Genomic DNA, 18,816 nt, shown 5'->3' with positions numbered 1-18,816 from the left:
CAATGTCGTGCTTTATTTGGTTGATTCAAAAGTCTGATTCTTTTGAAGGTTCTTACGTTTGCTTCTAGACATAAACATATGAAATATGAATATGAAGATCTCAACTAAAAACGAGAAATATTAAATCATATAATTAAAAAGAGAAATATTAAATCATATAGTTCGATTGAGTTTGATTTAATTTTTAAAGTTTATAAAAAAAACCAATTTAATATAATTTATTTTATAAAAGAGAATATATCAAAGCTATTTCAATTTTTGCCATTTTCAATTCTTTTTATCCATTTACAATTTTTATTTGAATTAATTTAGATTTAAAATCTAATTAAATTAAAATAATTTAATCTCCAGTATCCTTGAGTTGGTAAAAGTCGCATCAGTTTGGTCATCATATATATATATAGTAGTAGTATTTTCTAAAAAGGAAAGGTAGAATATATTATTATGTTATATAGTATTATGATTCAAAGGATGTTTTGTGTGAAAAATATGAGAGAGAATGACACAAGCGACATAGCCATTTTAAGTGGAGTGATTGATTGATATAATAAAGGATGTTTTGTGTGAAAAATCCAAATATCCTACGTTACTATTTGCAATGTCACACTAAATCTAAATACTAGGGTTTTTCCTTTTTATTTAAAATAGATAAATAAATCACAATAATATAATCTAATCCCATGCCACTATATACTTAACGATTTTTAACTGTTACTAGGACACCATCATCTTATCCTCTGCACATTTCCCTCCACTTGCAATCCCACGCACTTCCAGCGCATTCTAGCATCGCCCCTCAACTAACTTTATTAAGAAACAATTACACGTGTACCCCTAATCACGAATCCACGTCATCACCTTCGTTGTCTTTCATTTCGCCATTACCTTTACTCTTTCACACTCTTTTCTTTCTTCTTTCTTCGTTCTTCGTTCTTCTCTTTCTCTTCTATCTCTTTCTCTGATTTGAACTAAATTAGGGTTTTCTTCTTCTTCTTCTTCCACCATGGGGTCTATCCCCGATCCCGGCGAGTTAACCGAGTTGGCTCAACCCAGCTTCGATGACTTCCAACGCCAAACCTCCCTTATGACTAGCTGCACCCTCCTCTGGAAGGAACTCTCCGACCACTTCTCGTCTCTCGAGCAAGACCTTCTCAACAAATCTGAAGCGCTTAATCGGAAAATTTGTTCTCTCGATAACCAAACTAACGAGTCGCTTAATGTTCTCCGTCACCGTGAATCAACTCTCGACGACGCGCTTCAGATCGCGCTTCGTGATATAGATAAACGTACTGAAGCTGCTCTTGCTGCACTCACCCGTGTGAAAGAGGATGTTGCTGAGGGTGATGGCGACGGTGAGGTTGATAATGGTGAAGGATTGATGCTGAAATTGAAGTCGTTTTGTTTGAACATGGACGCGTTAGGGTTTTGGGGGTTTTTGATAGGAAAGAAGAAGGAATTGGAAGGTTTGAGAGCTGAGATGCCGGATGCGTTGGAGGAGTGTATAGATCCGGCGAAGTTTGTGCTTGAAGCTATATCGGAGGTTTTTCCGGTGGATAAGAGAGGTGATAAAGGAGGAAATGATCTCGGTTGGGCTTGTGTTCTGGTGTTGGAGTCTCTGGTTCCGGTGATGGTGGACCCGGTGTTGAAATCGAGGATGCTGGTGACACCATCTGTGAAGGAGCTTGCGAAGGATATTGCAGAGAAATGGAAGGTGAGCTTGGAAGAACGCGGTGGTGTGGAGAATGTGAAGACACCTGATGTTCACACGTTCTTGCAGCATCTTGTTACGTTTGGGATTGTTAACAGTGATGATTTGCAATTGTATCGCAAACTTGTTATTGCTTCTGCTTGGAGGAAACACATGCCTAAGCTTGCACTTTCCCTTGGTCTCTCTAATCAAATGCCTGGTAAATCCATTACCTTTACTCATTATTCATTATGGTGATGTTTTTTTAACAACTTCATGTTACTTACTATATTTGTCTCTGTTAGTTTTTCTTTTTTGTTTCTTTGTTGTGCTTGTGTACTGAATTCTAATGTTCATGTTTGTGTTTGTATTTCCAGATATGATTGAAGAGTTGATCAGCAAGGGACAACAGCTTGATGCTGTTCACTTCACATTTGAAGTGGGTCTTGTGGACAAGTTCCCACCTGTTCCACTTCTCAAATCTTTCTTGAAGGATGCTAAGAAAGTCGCTGCGTCTATTTTGGAAGATCCTAATAATGCAGGGCGAGCATCGGTAATCTTCTCATCATTTTAATTTAGTAACCTTTAAAAACTAAGATCTATCAAATATGTTAAATGTTGTGGAGGCTAAACTAGAATGTCTTTTGTGCTTGTCAATGAGTAGCATGTCTTTCATTTCAATGCCGATTTTGTATTAGGTATTAGGTGAGCATGGTTTTGCTATAAATAGTACATGCCATAAATAGTATCATGGATTCTGTTATCTTGTGATGTTTGTTTGATTGAGTCAGAAATTGTCTTCTTTGTTTACTTGTATAGAATATGCAGCTTAGGAAGGTTTCACCAGAGAATTGTGTATGAATTAAGGGAATTTAGTGTTGAAATTAATTATCCTTTAGATTGCAGTGTGTTTATAGTTAGCAAAATACTGATTTTTGTTTCTGGTTTATCTCATCTATTTGTGCTTCTTTTTTGATTAGTTGGAAGAAAAAAAGTCTGCAATGGTAACACTGGTTTCCATTACATTTTCTTGACTTATTACAAGCAGGTTTACTATTTGAACTGATGTTTTATTTATGCTGAATGTAATTTCTCAGTATCTAGCTGCAAGAAAGGAGCAGTCTGCACTTAAGGCCGTGATTAAATGCATAGAAGAATACAAACTTGAGGCTGAATTTCCTGCCGAGAGTTTGAAGAAGCGACTTGAACAGTTGGAGAAGGTCAAGCCTGAGAAAAGGAAACAAGTTGCTGTCCCTGCCAATAAAAGAACAAGAGCAAGCAATAGCAATGGAGGCCATATGCCACCTGCCAAAGCTGGGCGTTTGACTAATGCATATGTATCATCTTTCCCTGCTGCTCCTACATTTGTTAGATCTCCTTCACACGGGCAATACCCAGCTGCTCTACCACCTTATCCTTCACCACCCCACATGTATGGCAGCAGAAGTCCATCCTATGCTTATTCACCAGAGCCAGCACCAGCTATTGCAGCGTCTTATCCAACTCCGCCCATGAACTATCCTGCTTATGGTGGCTATGGAAATGTTTTGGCACCCACTTATCAGCAGGCTTACTACCGATAGAAATGACTACACTTGGAAGATGGTAACTACTGATATGATGACCTTGATCCCATTTACTTTTGCAATGTTGTTTGTAATCACTAACCGTTTAACGGTAGCAGTTCTGTGTGTTAATTATAACTACTGTCTCACTTCCTGCTCTGCATGGGTGGGGGGAGAAGTTGTATGTCTAATGTTGATCCCATAGTAGCTGATTGTGGAAAGTAACTAGGACGGCCAAGAAACATCAGAAACTCTACTACCACTGTTCGGTTTAGTTGTAGAAAGACTTACTTTTTTTAATATGTTTACATAATATATGCTTATCCTGGGGTTGAAGTGAAGGGAAAAAGAAAAGGAAAAAAAAAAGGTAATCTGTTTCTTTGGCAGCCGTTTACTATGTTATGAACTCTATGAAGGAAATAATCTTATCTGTGCTGAATGTATTTTACTTTGACAATTGGTCTTAATCTCATAATAGGGTTAGTCATATTTCGTTACATGCCGCCTTTCGTGGCATTCTTTGAAGTGAGAAATGACACCAGTGGGGAAGAATATTGCCAGCTAAATCCATTTTGTGGCTTTTCATAAAAATGATGATGGCATGTGATCACAAAATGTGGCCCTAGAAAAAAGTATTATTTACGTACGCCACTTTGCATCCTGAGCCCACTAAAGGTCGTAAGAAAGCATGAAGATTGTAAGGAGGTTTGGAAGGGAAACCACGATGGGGGCAGGAAATCTTTTTCTCACGTGAAAATCTAGCTTCGTAAAACATGAAATAATTCCCTTCCTTGACAACTCTACGATTTTGCTCTGAACATCACAATAAAGTTTGGTGACCCACTATTGGGTTTTGGACATTTACAATAATATAGATATCAAAAGCCTCTATTATTTAGAAAGAAGATTGCTATATTGTAGCAGAGACACATTCCATTTGGAAGTATATGACGTTTGACGTAGCTTCTAAGGTTGTTGGTCTAGGGCAGTTCTGATCGGCGTGCATTAGCTAATGACATTTCTATCGTAATTTACAATCTAGCGAAATGATAAAGATGGGGACGAAGCTTCAAAATTCAGACTGTTTTCCAAACTCATCATTGGTATTACCAAAATGGAAAACTGATCAAGAATAATCAAGTAGATCATTCTCTGAGAGAATCCTTCCACACGCATTTGTTCTCGTTCACTTTGATCAACCGAATCACTTGCAAGAAACCCTCCAAGATTGCAGCCAAAGCAGAATCCATTAGGGCTGGACTAGAAGCAGACTGGAATGTTCAAGGTTGTCTATAGAGGATTTAACTTGTGACTCTTAGTTATTCTTGACACCCTGACACATTGAGTGAATTTATCATATTATCAAATTTTACACTATCTGGTCTTTTATAGCTTTGAAAAAATTTGGTACACAATAGTGTTTTTTTATATAATTTGAACTAGTCTGAATGAGACACATGCAACATGCATTGCTGCATAATATTCAACAAAATTTAATATATTTTTTAAAAAAATTATTGATTTATAAATATCAATATTTTGTTTACATTAATATATGTTTCGCGAGGGAACCAAAAATATGAGATGAATCAATTATTCGACTTATGATGCGTTGCACCGAGCTTTTCGGGAAGGAGACACGAATGTGTGTCTCTAAGGTTAGCATTCTAATACTCAAGTTTGTGAGAAAATAGAAAATGATGAATAATGAGAATGAATTTGAACTACCTATAAAATAATGTCTTCTCTTTGTATATAAGAAAGGTGATTATAACCGCTTCACATGGAATGCATCGTATCTTATTGATTTGGACGACGCGTGACGAACTAGAAGTTAGGATTGTCTGCGCTCGAGAGTACAAAGGTCCTCATTTCTTGCACGTTATATTCAATAGTGTTCGACCTTGAGCCTCTCTCGCTATGCCTTCAGGACGCCCCAAAATAGTTGCCTCCAAGCCTTTTCCCTTGCCGTGCAAGGAAATGGTTTTTTCGTGCATGCCCCAATATCGATTATCATTTTAGGCAAAGTGAATGGTAGTGACGGACACGACAAGTGTTTGGAACTTGCGCATTAAATTCATTTACTATGCTACATGTCTATCTAATGAGGAACTTATGACGTGTGTCCCCTCGCATGTCAACAATGATGACCTTCTGATCATAGGATACTTGATTATCTAGGACGACTCTTGAGGAGATATGGACCATTGGTAGTGTTTGCTTCTCTCCTAGCTGTAGGAGATTGCGCCACTCTTGTGTTTGGAGTACCCATAAAAGCTTTTCTAGTCGTTTTTCTTTACTCTGTTGTCATTTGAAGTCCTTGATCATTCTTCTTTTCTTTCAGTTTTACTGGTGATCATCATTAGAACTCTCGGATTCCTAGCTTTGCTTTTACATTCATTCGTCTTCCAATTTCCTTCAATGTTCATCCTTTGTTTCACTGTTCTAAAGGTAATGTTAATTTCTTTGTCTTTTTTTTCCTTAGTGAATGTTCCCTATTCCGCTTTCACCTTAAGGTGTCTCATTTTTTAGGATTTCTTATTATGGAAGTTGGACCTGCCATGTGTCGAAAAACGTCGAAGGATATCTCAACTGTCTGAGTGAACAATGAGATTTTGGAGATTACTTCTATTTTTGCTTAAGAAGGCGGCTTATATCGTGCCTTTGGAGACGCGAGGCCTTCCCCTGACTGGGGAATATTGAATCTAGACAAGGATAATAGGATATGTAGTGAATATGAGGGGTGTGTCATTCCTCTTTAGGAGTGCTTATTCTCCTTCTTGGGTTTTCTCCTTTTGTTCTATGCCTTTTGAGGCAGGCATCTTAAATCACTTGATGATTTCTCCCCCACAGTTGCACTACGTGGGATGGGCATTCATCAAGGTTTTCCAGCATTGGTGCGAATATCAAAGGGAATATGTCGACATTTTCGTTTTTCTTTCACTTTTTCAAGGTCTTACATATCACGGCGAACCAAGCACATGGTTAGGGCTTGATTTCTTTGGGAGAGGTTAATACTTTTTTCGACGTTTTCTCTGCTAGCATAAAGCATTTCAAAGATCAATTCTTTATGGTCATTTTCTTCAACGAAAGCGCCCACCTAAAGGTTTGTTCCAAAGAAATTGATCCAGACTATTGATGTACGGATTTGTTTCGCAGGTTTCTGTACCAGGGTCACTTCCTAACTGAGAACAAGTCTTAAGCTTAATAGGAAGACGAATTGCCCAAAGAAGAACTTTACCTAAAAAAACAACAATTTACTTTTGTGGAGGAATAAAGTTACGTCGACGGTGTTACTCCTCGGATATGACATCAAAGAAACAATTGAGATGGGTAATCTAGACTCGTTTGTTGGTAGATGCCAACATTAAAGAGGAGTGAAAAGTCATTTTTGGTGAGTCTTATGAGTTCTCTATATTTTCCCAATTTTATCGAATATTTCCTTTTCTAATTTTTTTATCGTGAACCATGTAGATTCCGTGAAGTGCGATTTTTTTTGAAAAAAAAGAGCTCCTCATAATTCATTTCAACTCTGATCGGCCGTTTGTATGTCTCATTCCCAGGGGTTGCTTATACTTTGGGGAACCCCGTTGGATTATTGATGCAATTTACTCCAACTTTGTCACATGCATAAGTCCAAGGTTTAAGAACTCATGTTGGTGAGAATGATATTTCGGGTTCATATATATTTGGAGGAATGGAAGATTTGGTCTCTAGTTCTGAAGTCAAAATTCTTCAAGAAGGGTGACCGTCATATATGTTTCCCCTAATTTCTGGAAGAAATACAATGGGATCACGTGTCCTAGAGGTCTAGATTCTTCTCAATCCCTTCTTCCTGGATCACATGGGGAAACATAATGCAAGGGAAGTCCAGGCTTCTATTTTGAAGGGAGATTATTCATATTTTTATGGTATAGATGAGGCCGCTCGGGACGAGGAGTTATCAAACTTGGATTACTATACCTTATAAGCATTTGCCATTTTGGCCTTCGACGGGGCCGACCATGGTGAAGTCTTCGTGTCTGATCGAATTTGGAGGGAGAAATAAGCGCTTTTGTACCATGTCTGGGATCTTACCATAAAGCATGATTGGTATCTTGAGGAGCTTAAATGACTTCTAAGAGATGGAAGTTGTCATCATCGCTTTTGAGTCTTCGTGTACTTTGGTTAACAAGGTGAAACTTCTCATGAAAGAGTTATCAAAGAAAAACAAAGTTTTGATATTTGTTCAAGCATCATTTTTTGCATATGAGGTTGCCCCTACAGGGGATATCTGGGTGCAACATCCTTTTCATAACAGGGCAACATAACTTGAGGCGTATTTGAAGGAGGCTTAAGAAAGTCTTCAGAACATGTGCCCTAAGAATCTTATTCAGACTAAAAAGTTTGATAAAACTATGGACGAAGATTTTTCCTCTACATATGATTCTTTTGATAATTCTCTCCAGCAAGTTGTGCATCTCTATCTTCCTTTGCGTGTTTCAAGGGAGAGAGTCCACCCATACTAGGCAATAAAGGACGAGAAGACGATTTCCTCAAAGATCAACCGTTCATTTCCTATTTTTTATTTGTTTTTTCCTGATGTATTTGTACTTCAAGATTTCTTATATAACAAAGAATCTTGGACTTTCACTTGAACATGGACATGATGGTTAACCGCGACCAAACTAAAAGGGAGCCCCGTACACAAGATTCTTCTGGTAACCTTTCAGGCATCAACAACTACAGGAAAAAGGACAATCTTAGGTGTCCTCTTCATATAAAGCATTATGTTAGAGTATTTCATCTTATCTACAAATCAAAGACTAATTAAAAATAAAGAAATAATAATTATCTAATCATCTCCAAATAAAAGAGGAAGTCTCTCGCGTTACTCACCAAAGATGACATGCCTATCCTCCTTCAAAGCAACTTCCACTAACCATTGCATCTCTATGAACCTCTTCTTCCATTTCCTTGGCGCCTCCCCAAAGAAAAAACATTCTCAACATAGCCCAATTATTCAAAGAAGGTTATTAGTTTCCTTTTCATATAAGTTTCTTCATGGGGAAAGTCGTCCAATTTATAGATGTAAGACCCATCATTCTCCGAGAAATAGTTATGGCGCCAAAAGTCAGAAAATTTGTCTGAACATTAATAAGGCTGCTTGAAATATATGTTGCAAAAGTTAGCATGAGCGACCTTAGTAAGAGGGATAACTAGGTAGTACTATTCCTTGATGCTCTTCACGCTATCTAAATAAATCTTAAACATCTTAATGCTCTGCCTAATGAAGTTCATACCTTAACCCTGTGCTGAATCAGCAAAACTCCGTTGGGATTTAACGAGGTTGAAGAAGAGTGTTAGAGACAACACGTATTTCTTGTATTCAAACTGTAAGTGTAACAGTCCAATTTTAGTAATTAATTCTTATATTATTATTATTATTATTATATTTTATTAATTATTTGGAGTGTTAAGTAATTAATTGGTTGTGAGGTAGTATAATAATTGATTATATTAATTGAATTGATGTATTAATTAATTATTTAGTTGATAGGAGATATCATGAATAATTGAATTAATTAACTTAGTGGATATATGGTGTTAGTTTAATTTATTTGAATTAAATAGAGACATTTAAATATTAAGTATTATTGGGCCTAATAATTAAATTAGATGGATATAATGACTTAAGCCCAAATAGGATACTAATATTAATAGTAAGAGGTAAGGAGAGTGAGAATTAGGATTCATTTGATCATTGAAGGCAATAGAGAAAGAGGAGAGGAAAAGTAAAGAGAAGAGATAGGGTTTCCATCAAATTGAAGAGGTAAGGGGGGAATCCTTATTATTATGGGTTAGTATGATTGGGTCAATGGATAGATGTATGTTTAGGTTAAAATCCCTAATTTGTATGATTTTAGGATTGTTAGGTTTTAATGATTATGCTTGATTGTGGTGATTGATGGTGTTAAAACTGCAAATTAACGTTATATATTTGGAGTATTGTGTGATTTATAATTTTTTGAACGTTTGGCTTTTTACGGAATTGAAATCGGAGGTCCGGAAGTCTTCCAACGATGAAAACCGCGGAAAATTCTGTATGCTATCCGTCACACTCGCGGCCTGTTTTTATGTTTTATTGTCGAAATCGTTTTGGTCATAACTTTTGATCCGTAAGTCCAAATCGAGTGCCGTTCGAAGCGTTGGATAGCTGAAACAGAGGGCTATAACTTTGTTTCAGAAATAAAATAATTTTGGAGATTATTTCATGGATGTTCTGGGGGTTGAAGAAGATGAAAATTATGTTGGAAAATTTAATAAACAACAACTTTTAGTAATGCCTTCGTGCACGGTTTTGATCATAACTTTTAACTCGTAAGTCCAATGTTGGTGGCGTTTGAAGCGTTAGAAAGATAATGCTCATACCTAAAACATGGTATTGATTGTTAATATGTTTTAATAATATTCACATGCCTACTGCATTCATAAATATATTGGGTTATACGTTTGGTTGATGAATCGTTGCATTGTTGTAATATGATTACGTGATAATTATGTTGTTATGTCGATGATGTTAAGATGTTGATGAGTTGTTGTTATTTGTTGATATTATTCATGTGGTAACATGAATTGGTTATTGCATGATGAATGATGTGATGCATAATTATGAATGATATATTGTTATGGATGTGTATATGTACCATTGGTGGATTGTGAATGATATATTGTTATGAATATGTATATGTACCATTGGTGGATTGTGAATGATATATTGTTATGAATGTGTATATGTAATTGTGGATGATATGTTGTTATGAATGTGTATATGTACCATTGGTGGATAATTCATAGAGTTGAGTTATGGTGATATGTGGAATGTTAAGATGGTAGAGATGATCTTAATTGCATATGTGTTGGTATGTGTGCATTCATTCATAGCATGGTCGACTTCATTGTGGAAGTGGTGAAACTGTGGGTTCACATGAGCACTCATTGATCCTTAATTGGAAATAGGTGAGGTAGATGTAGCACTCATTGATCCTAATTGGAAACAGGTGAGGTAGATGTAGTACTCGTTGATCCTGAATTGGAAATAGGCGAGGTAGATGAGCACTCGTTGATCCTTAATGGAAATAGGTGAGGTAGTAGATGGTACCACATACATAGAGTCACATGTCTTGCATTGAGTCACATTAGAGTCATGTGATAGTTGAATGTTTGCATGGTTGTGATTGTGATGTGCGTATGAGATATGGTAATTGAATTTGGTGATGTTTGGATACTTAACTTGGTGAAATATGTGATTATGTGATAATTGTGATTATGTGTATATTTGAGAATATTGCATTGAACTTTAGTATTAACTTCTTGAGTGTTAATGTATGTTTGAAACGTGTGAAATAAATGTTGGTTAATATTATTGACATGATTATCCAAGGTGTGATGAATTCCTTTAATTGTTGATTTAATCATTGTGCCTTATTATGCTATTTCATAATGATTTGAATTCTCACCCTTTCTGTTTGAATGTTACCTTTACATGGGTATCGTGCAGATACTCCAGAGTAGTGTCACTGAAGTAAGAGGATGGTAGCTCGCTCGAGATTAGATGGAGAGTTTCCGTATTTTAGTTTGACGATTAGGTAATGAGTCAATGCTCTAGTCATGTAACACTGAGTAGATTGGTAGTATCGAACTCATATCTCATGGGAGATGCAGTATGTTATTACTTGAGTTATGTTATCTTGAGATGATTGTTGAGAGATGATCATGGTATGGGACATGGATCATTTTATGAAATACATGAGTATTCTTTATTTTCCGTTGCGAACGCATATGCTTGAATATTCATGATAATTGAGATGTGTTATTTTAAATGACCAGGTGTATTATTGGTTTTTGAAAGCTTTTAGTTTTTAAAAACGTCGATGTGACGCCCTTTTGTTTATATGCGTGCTTATTTACTCTGATTATATGTTAAATATTTTGGGGTAGAAAAAGGGGTGTTACAGTAAGTTAGGAATGAGCCTAAGAGGGGGGGTGAATTAGGACTTTCGAAATTTATTCGGATTTGGTGGATAAAGGTTCTTTTCTTTTCTAGATTGGTATGATATTGAAAGCGATAAAGAGCGGAAAGTAAAGAACATCAGGAATTATACTGGTTCCCCTCATAACTTGAGAGTACTCTAGTCCCCTTACAATGTGTAAGAGATTTTATTATTGTTAGATCTCCTAAAGCAAGCCTCTAACTAAGTAATCAAGAACAATCCTCTTGAAAACATAACTCACAAGAAATAAAAATAATCCTTCCTTTTCTTGACACTTATATCCAACAATATTGGATAATAAGCCATACACCTAAAACCAAACAATCCTTGGTACTTAAGATTTTACAAAGTAATTGAATGAATATGAATATTTGTATTGGATAAGACTTTAATCAATTGATTAAAATCTTCTTCTCTTTTAATATGAAAGTTCAAAACAAAATTATCTCTAAGTGCTCAAGAGTACTTTTGAAGAAAATGATATGAAAATTCTTTTTCAAAAGTATCTTAATATGTAAAATAGATGAAAATGAATGTATAGAGATTTTGCAAATTGATTTGAAAGAGGTGAATTTTGAAATGGAAATATAAAGATTATTTATAGTATGAATGCATCCCTTCAATCATAACATGACAATGGTTAGAATAGAAATCAGAGATTTGTTGATGAAAACATATAAGCTTTTGCCACGAAGAGTTATGATGAATTGGTGCAAAGAATGGTGAAATAACATTTCAAATTTTTTTAAAAATTTCCAGCATTAATCGATTGACCCTCATAACCAATCGATTGACATAAGCAAAATATTGAAAAAATACACTAAGATCAATCGATTGACATACATCACCAATCGATTGGTCCAACTTTAAAAACGAAAAATTCTAAAACAGAAAGTTTGATCAATCGATTGCAATATGGCATCAATCGATTGACACATCCAAAACTTTGAAAATTTTCTAAGTTAAAAACTTTTGAATATGCAATTTTTTAAACATTATTTTAAAACAAATAATCATGATATAACAAGTTTAGAGTGATCATATTAATGTATGATAAAAACTTTTGAGCACTAGGAGTATATTGTCAAGAATTCCATATACCTTTATTAGATCCATGAAAAAATTAAGCAATGTTGAAATGATCTTATTTTTCCTTTCTTTTGATATGGAGAGCTTGATATGTTATCTTCATCAAAATATTGTAGGAAGCTTGTCTTCACATTCTCCCCCTTTTTGATGATGACAACCAATTTGAAGCTTGAACTCATACTCCCCCTCTTAGAAATAATCACATGAAAAACTCCCCCTGCATTAAGCAACGCAAGCAAAACACATATGCATACATCTTCTCCCCCTTTGTCATAATCAAAAAGAAGGGAAAAGAAACACAATAAAATCTAAGAGAAAATTAAACATTAAACCAGACAAAAGATGTCTTAAATATTACAACACAAAGAACCAAATAAGTCATGCAGAACATAAAACAAGGATGATAAAAGACAGAATTAAAACAAAACAAGTCATAAAACACCACAAGATATCCAATCACTGTTTGTTGTTCCCATCATTAGACCCACCACCTTGATAGCCACCACCTTGATAACCACCACCTTGATAACCAACTTGAGACAACTCCCAACGATCCATTCTAGACGATAAATGACCAATCTCGGTCATAACATCCGTGCGAAATCCTTGTATATAGTCCATTATCATTTGGTTGGAAGGTTGACCCGGTTGAGCTTCTGAAGGCGGGTTAAAATCATCATCACTGTGGGCTTCTGGTTGAGGTTATTCATCTTCATTATCCAGGTATTTTATCTCACGAGTCCGGTGATTGTAAATGACTCTCATCTTCCTATTTACCTGCTTGATACTAATCATGAAAGAAGGTTTTTCCATTGAGAAGCATAACTCATTTTCCATGTTAATGTTGAAATGACGGAAAATATTGGTCAAGAAATGAGCATATGGTAGTCCCTCGGCATATTCGTCATGGGACATCATATGTGACAGGATTGTATGTCCCCAATCAACACGGAAATGAGTTTTGATGGCATATAGGAGCATCATTTCCAGATCTGTTATGGTACAGTGATTGGAAAATCTAGGCACAATAACATATACTAGAAAATAGTGCAACATTCTATCATCAATAGAAAACTTTGTTGGGGACCAGTAAACACACTCTGGGTTATCTCCTCCAAAACTCTTCTTCCTCTTGTTGTAAAACTGATGTTCAGACAAACGACTCAAACTATAGTAAAAAGCAGGTTTTCTATAGTCTTCCCATGGAGCCTTTATCCCAACAAATTTGTGACCACCAGTAGGAATTTCAAAAGTAGCACTTATATCAGAAGCCGTTAAGGAGATTGGAACTCCCTTCACCACTGATGTGAGTTTCCCTTTCTTCTTTACCATGTTAGAATAGAACACCTTAACCAGTTCAGGATAAAAATTTGTATTGTAACCAATGAGGTCACTCAAACCCAATTCCTCAAAAATAGTAGGAAAGGTAAACACATCATCAGGAAAAGAAACGAAAGAACCATACTTGGGCTTCATGATTTTCTTTTGGAAGAAATAAGTCTCATACCTTTCCTGTTGACTCTTTGTAGTGAAAAGTCTTGATAAATCTAGAGGGCCTCTAGAACTAGAAGCCTTGCCTTTGCCTTTGCCTTTGCCTTTGGATGAAAGTTGAGAAGCCATGAAGGATGTTTGGAGAAAAGCAAAGATTTGAAGGAGAAAGCAAGACTCTTGAGGAAATATGATAAGTCGTGTAGAATGATGAATTTGCTTGAGGAGAGATGTGGTTTTATGGTGGTGGAGTGTAGTAATGAGAAGAATCAAGTGGTTGGACAAAGAAAATAAAAAGAAATGAATAGAAATAAAGTGACATAAAGAGCTCTTAACAAATCTTGGTAAATGGCATTTACTTGAAAATAGGAAAAAGAGAAGGAATAGGAGAAAAAAGAGGTAAAGGACAAAACAACAGTAAATGCAATATGAGGAGTGTATCAGTAGATGAAATCAGAAATCACATGTGAACAATTAAAGTGAGAATAAAATTGGAAAGGAATCATGTGCATGCTGAACATATAAAACAAACAAAAATTAAAGGATCAATCGATTGACATGCAAGGACCAATCGATTGGCATTGTGAAAAAGTTGAAAAAATAAAGGGCACCAATCGATTGATGTTAGAGATACAATCGATTGGTTGAATTTTTAACAAAAAAATAAAAAAAATAAGGAACCAATCGATTGATAGAAGGATGTAATCGATTGAATGAACTTACTATAAAACAAAATTTGAGAATGTAAGAGGGACCAATCGATTGACACCTTACCATTAATCGATTGACACCAACCAAATTTTGAAAAAAACTTAAATTAACACATAAACAAACATGCTTATTAAACTAAAAATATTTTTGTAATAACTATAAAGAATTAATTACTAAATATTATGAGAAAGAGTTCACCTTTAAATTTTGATGTGATTTTGATGAGTTATATATCACACTCGTCTAGAATCCCAAGTTTCCTTCGAATTTTGTAAAACGGTTCTCGTGTCAAAGGTTTTGTAAAGATGTCGGCAAGTTGATTATGAGTATCCACAAATGTGACTTCGACATCTCCTTGAAGCACGTGATCACGAAGAAAATGATGTCGAATGTCAATATGTTTGGTTCTTAAGTGCATGACAGGATTCTTTGTAATGTTTATCGCACTTGTGTTGTCACAAAGAAGAGGAATGCATCCAAGATCGAGTTCGTAGTCACGAAGTTGTTGCTTAAGCCAAAGTATTTGAGCGCAACAGCTACCTGCTGCTATGTATTCTACTTCGGCAGTGCTTAGAGCAACACACGATTGTTTCTTGCAAGCCTATGATACTAATGCATTTCCAAGGATGTGACATGTACCACTAGTACTTTTTCGATCAGTTTTACTTCCTACATAATCAGCGTCAGAATAACCAACTAATTTGCAAATACTACCTTTAGGGTACCATAGGCCGACATTTGTTGTTCCCTTGAGATACTTCATGATCCTCTTAACAGCGGTGATATGTGATTCTTTTGGATTGGCTTGAAAACGAGCACAAAGACACACACTGAACATAATATCAGGATGGCTTACCGTCAAATAAAGTAAGGAACCAATCATACCTCGATACTTTGTTATATCAATTGAAACACCTGATTTATCTTGGTCAACATAAGATCCGGATCCCATCGGAGTAGACATTGCCTTGCAACTATCCATGTCGAATCTTTTTAACAACTCTTTGCAGTACTTTGATTGGTTGATGAAGATGCCATCCTTCAGTTTCTTAATTTGAAGTCCAAGAAAATAATTCATCTTACCCATCATGGACATCTCGAATTCTCCTTGCATCATTGATGAAAATTCTTCACACATGTCCTTGTTTGTTGAGCCGAATATGATGTCGTCAACGTAGACTTGAACCAATAAAGTGTTACCTTTAATTTTCTTAATAAACAAGGTTTTGTCAATTTTACCTTTTTCAAATCCCTTTTCACAAAGAAAGTTGCTGAGACGATCATACCATTCTCTATGTGCTTGTTTTAGGCCATAAAGAGCTTTCCTCAACTTGAAAACATGTGAAGGATTTTTGAAGTCTTCAAAGCCCGGGGTTGTTTGACATAGACTTCTTCATTGATGTAGCCATTCAAGAATGCGCTCTTGACATCCATTTGAAATAATTGAAAATTTAATGAACATGCATAAGCAAGTAATAAACGGATAACTTCTAACCTTGCAACTGGAGCGAATGTTTCTTCAAAATCAATGCCTTCCTCTTGATTGTATCCTTGGGCCACCAACCTTGCTTTGTTTAGAACAATTATATCATTCTCATCAAGCTTGTTCGTAAACACCCATCTGGTACCTATGATGTGTTTATCACTTGGCCTAGGGACAAGTTCCCAAACTTGATTCCTTTCGAATTGGCTTAACTCTTCTTGCATAACAATTATCCATTGGTCGTCACCTAAATCTTCATCAACTTTGGAAGGTTCAATTTGTGAAACAAAAGCCATATTTAAGCATGCATCTTTGAGATTTAATCTTGTTGCAACGCCTTGACTAATATCACCAATGACTTTATCAATTGGATGATCTCGATGAGTTCTCCATTCCTTAGGTAGATCATTATCATTTTCTTTTTGATCTTGATGTTTTGGTTGATCACCATTGTTTCCACTTGAAGTATCTACTTGAGGAACTTCTACAATATCATCATCATCATCACACAAAATAATATCCTCCTTGGAGGGGTTAGATTCATCAAAAGTAACATGCATATATTCTTCAATTTTTAAAGATCTTTTATTATATATATTTTATAGGCTTTACTAGTAAGAGAGTATCCAAGAAATATACCTTCGTCGGACTTCTCGTCGAACTTACCTAAATTGTCTTTGTCATTGTTGAGGATAAAGCATTTGCATCCAAAAATGTGAAAGTAAGATATGTTGGGTTTCCTTCCTTTGAAGAGTTCATAAGGTGTCTTTTTCAAGATAGGTCTAATGATAATTCTATTGCTTACATAGCATGCCGTGCTTACCGCATCCGTCCAAAAGTACTTTAGAAGATTCAAGTCGCTTGGCATCATTCGTGCGAGTTCCACAGGTGACCTATTCTTTTTCTCCACCGCTCCATTTTGTTGAGGAGTCCTTGGTGCCGAGAAATTATGAAAGATTCCATGTTCTTCGCAAAACTCTTCGAAGGAGGCATTTTGGAATTCTCCACCATGGTCGCTTCTTATGGAGGCAATAGTTAGTGATTTCTCATTTTGGATTTGCTTCGCACATTTCTTGAACGCCTTGAATGCCTCATTTTTCTGCACTAAGAAGAAAGTCCAGGTGTATCTAGAGAAATCATCAACAATAACTAAAGCATATATATTTCCTCTAAAGCTTCTTGTTCTTGATGGACCAAATAAGTCCATATGCAACAATTGTAGTGGCCTTGTAATGGACACCACATTCTTTGATGTGAAAGTTGATTTGATTTGTTTCCCCTTTTGACATGCATCACAAAGCCTATCTTTGACGAATTTTATCTTGGGTAAACCAATAACAAGATCATGCTTTATAATCTTATTCAAATGTTCCATATGAATATGTGCAAATCTTTTATACAACCATGACTCATTATTGTTTACCATAAGACATTTTACCTTCAAAGAAACATCATCAAGGGAAATCATAAATATGTTATTAATTCTTGTACCTTTGAGTTTTACCTCATGAGAGACTTCATCTTCAATCAAGCATTCATCTTTGGTGAACTTGATTTTGAAGCCCTTGTCGCAAAGTTGGCTAATACTTAGAAGATTATGCTTTAGTCCTTCGACATAAAGGACATCTTCAATGGATGTGAAAGGTGGTGCTCCAACTTTGCCTATGCCAAGAATTCTCCCTTTGTTGTTATCACCATATGTGACATAACCCTTGGCCTTTAATGCTATATTTGAAAATTTGTTAATGTCTCCTGTCATATGCTTGGAACAACCATTGTCAAGATACCAGAGGTTTGAAGTGGTTTTCAAGCATACCTACAAAACATAATTAAGTTTTGTTAGGTACCCAAATTTCTTTGGGTCCTTTATAATTAGTGCATTTCTTTACCCATACATAATGCCCATTTGCTACGCTGAAATTTCTAACCTAGCACACATTTGGTGTATGGCCAATTATTCCGCAATAAAAACAAGTAGGTTCAAAGTTGCTTCTATATCTAGGAACATAAGATTTATTTTTAGGAAATATCTTCTTTTTAGGATAGTGATGAACAACTTTGGGATTGTATACTTTCTCTTTGGATGGTTGATCCTTAGCCTTAACAAAAATGGTTTTATTGGTACTTGGTTTGGAAAACTTTGAGTAATCAAAACCACTTTTATCATTTGAATATCTTTGTTGGATAAGGACTCCTTCCAATCCAATTTGTCCTTTTTCATATCTTTCAATAACTCTTTTTAATTAGAAATTTTGGAAAGAAAGTGTCTCACAGTTTTTACATACAAAATTCTATTTTTCATCGTTGACATCTCTTTCAATTGTCACGATTTTTCCTTCCAAAGATAAAATTGTTTTCTTTTGAGATGATATAGTTTTATACATAATTTTGCATTCTTCAAGAAGTTCATTTATAGCACCTTGTGCATCACTATCTAAAAGAGAAAAGTTTCTACTAACCTCATCTTCTTCATCGTCGGAGTGGTGTGAAGCAATTAATGCTAAGTTTGCACATTCGTTGCTCTCCTATTCGGATGAAGAACTTATCTCATTATCTTCCCATGCAACATACGCCTTTTTGTTCTTGAAATCCTTCTTGCCTTTAAAGCCTCCTTTCTTTGAGAGTCTTGGACAGTCTGGTTTTATATGACCTTGCTTTCCACATTCATAACATGTGACTTCTTGTGTGGAAGTGGAAGCCTCCCTTTTCCTGAAATGTTTATTTCTTTTAGCATGAAAAGGTTTGTCATTTTTACCAAAA

The 18,816-nt window shown here is 35.6% G+C and overlaps 1 protein-coding gene across 1 annotated transcript; it reads left to right on the top strand.

The window, feature by feature from the left end:
- The first annotated feature begins 853 nt into the window (after nt 1-853).
- On the top strand, nt 854-3,443 carry LOC127097663 (FRIGIDA-like protein 4a). Its single transcript, XM_051036159.1, has 3 exons — nt 854-1,907; nt 2,065-2,240; nt 2,785-3,443. Exons 1-3 carry the CDS (start codon nt 1,004-1,006, stop codon nt 3,268-3,270), a joined length of 1,566 nt encoding a protein of 521 aa, XP_050892116.1. The 5' UTR covers nt 854-1,003; the 3' UTR covers nt 3,271-3,443.
- Nucleotides 3,444-18,816: the final 15,373 nt, after the last annotated feature.

This window comes from Lathyrus oleraceus, chromosome 6 (assembly GCF_024323335.1).
Source record: "Lathyrus oleraceus cultivar Zhongwan6 chromosome 6, CAAS_Psat_ZW6_1.0, whole genome shotgun sequence".
Taxonomy (NCBI): domain Eukaryota; kingdom Viridiplantae; phylum Streptophyta; class Magnoliopsida; order Fabales; family Fabaceae; genus Lathyrus; species Lathyrus oleraceus.
This window is presented reverse-complemented; position numbering and strand designations above follow the sequence as displayed.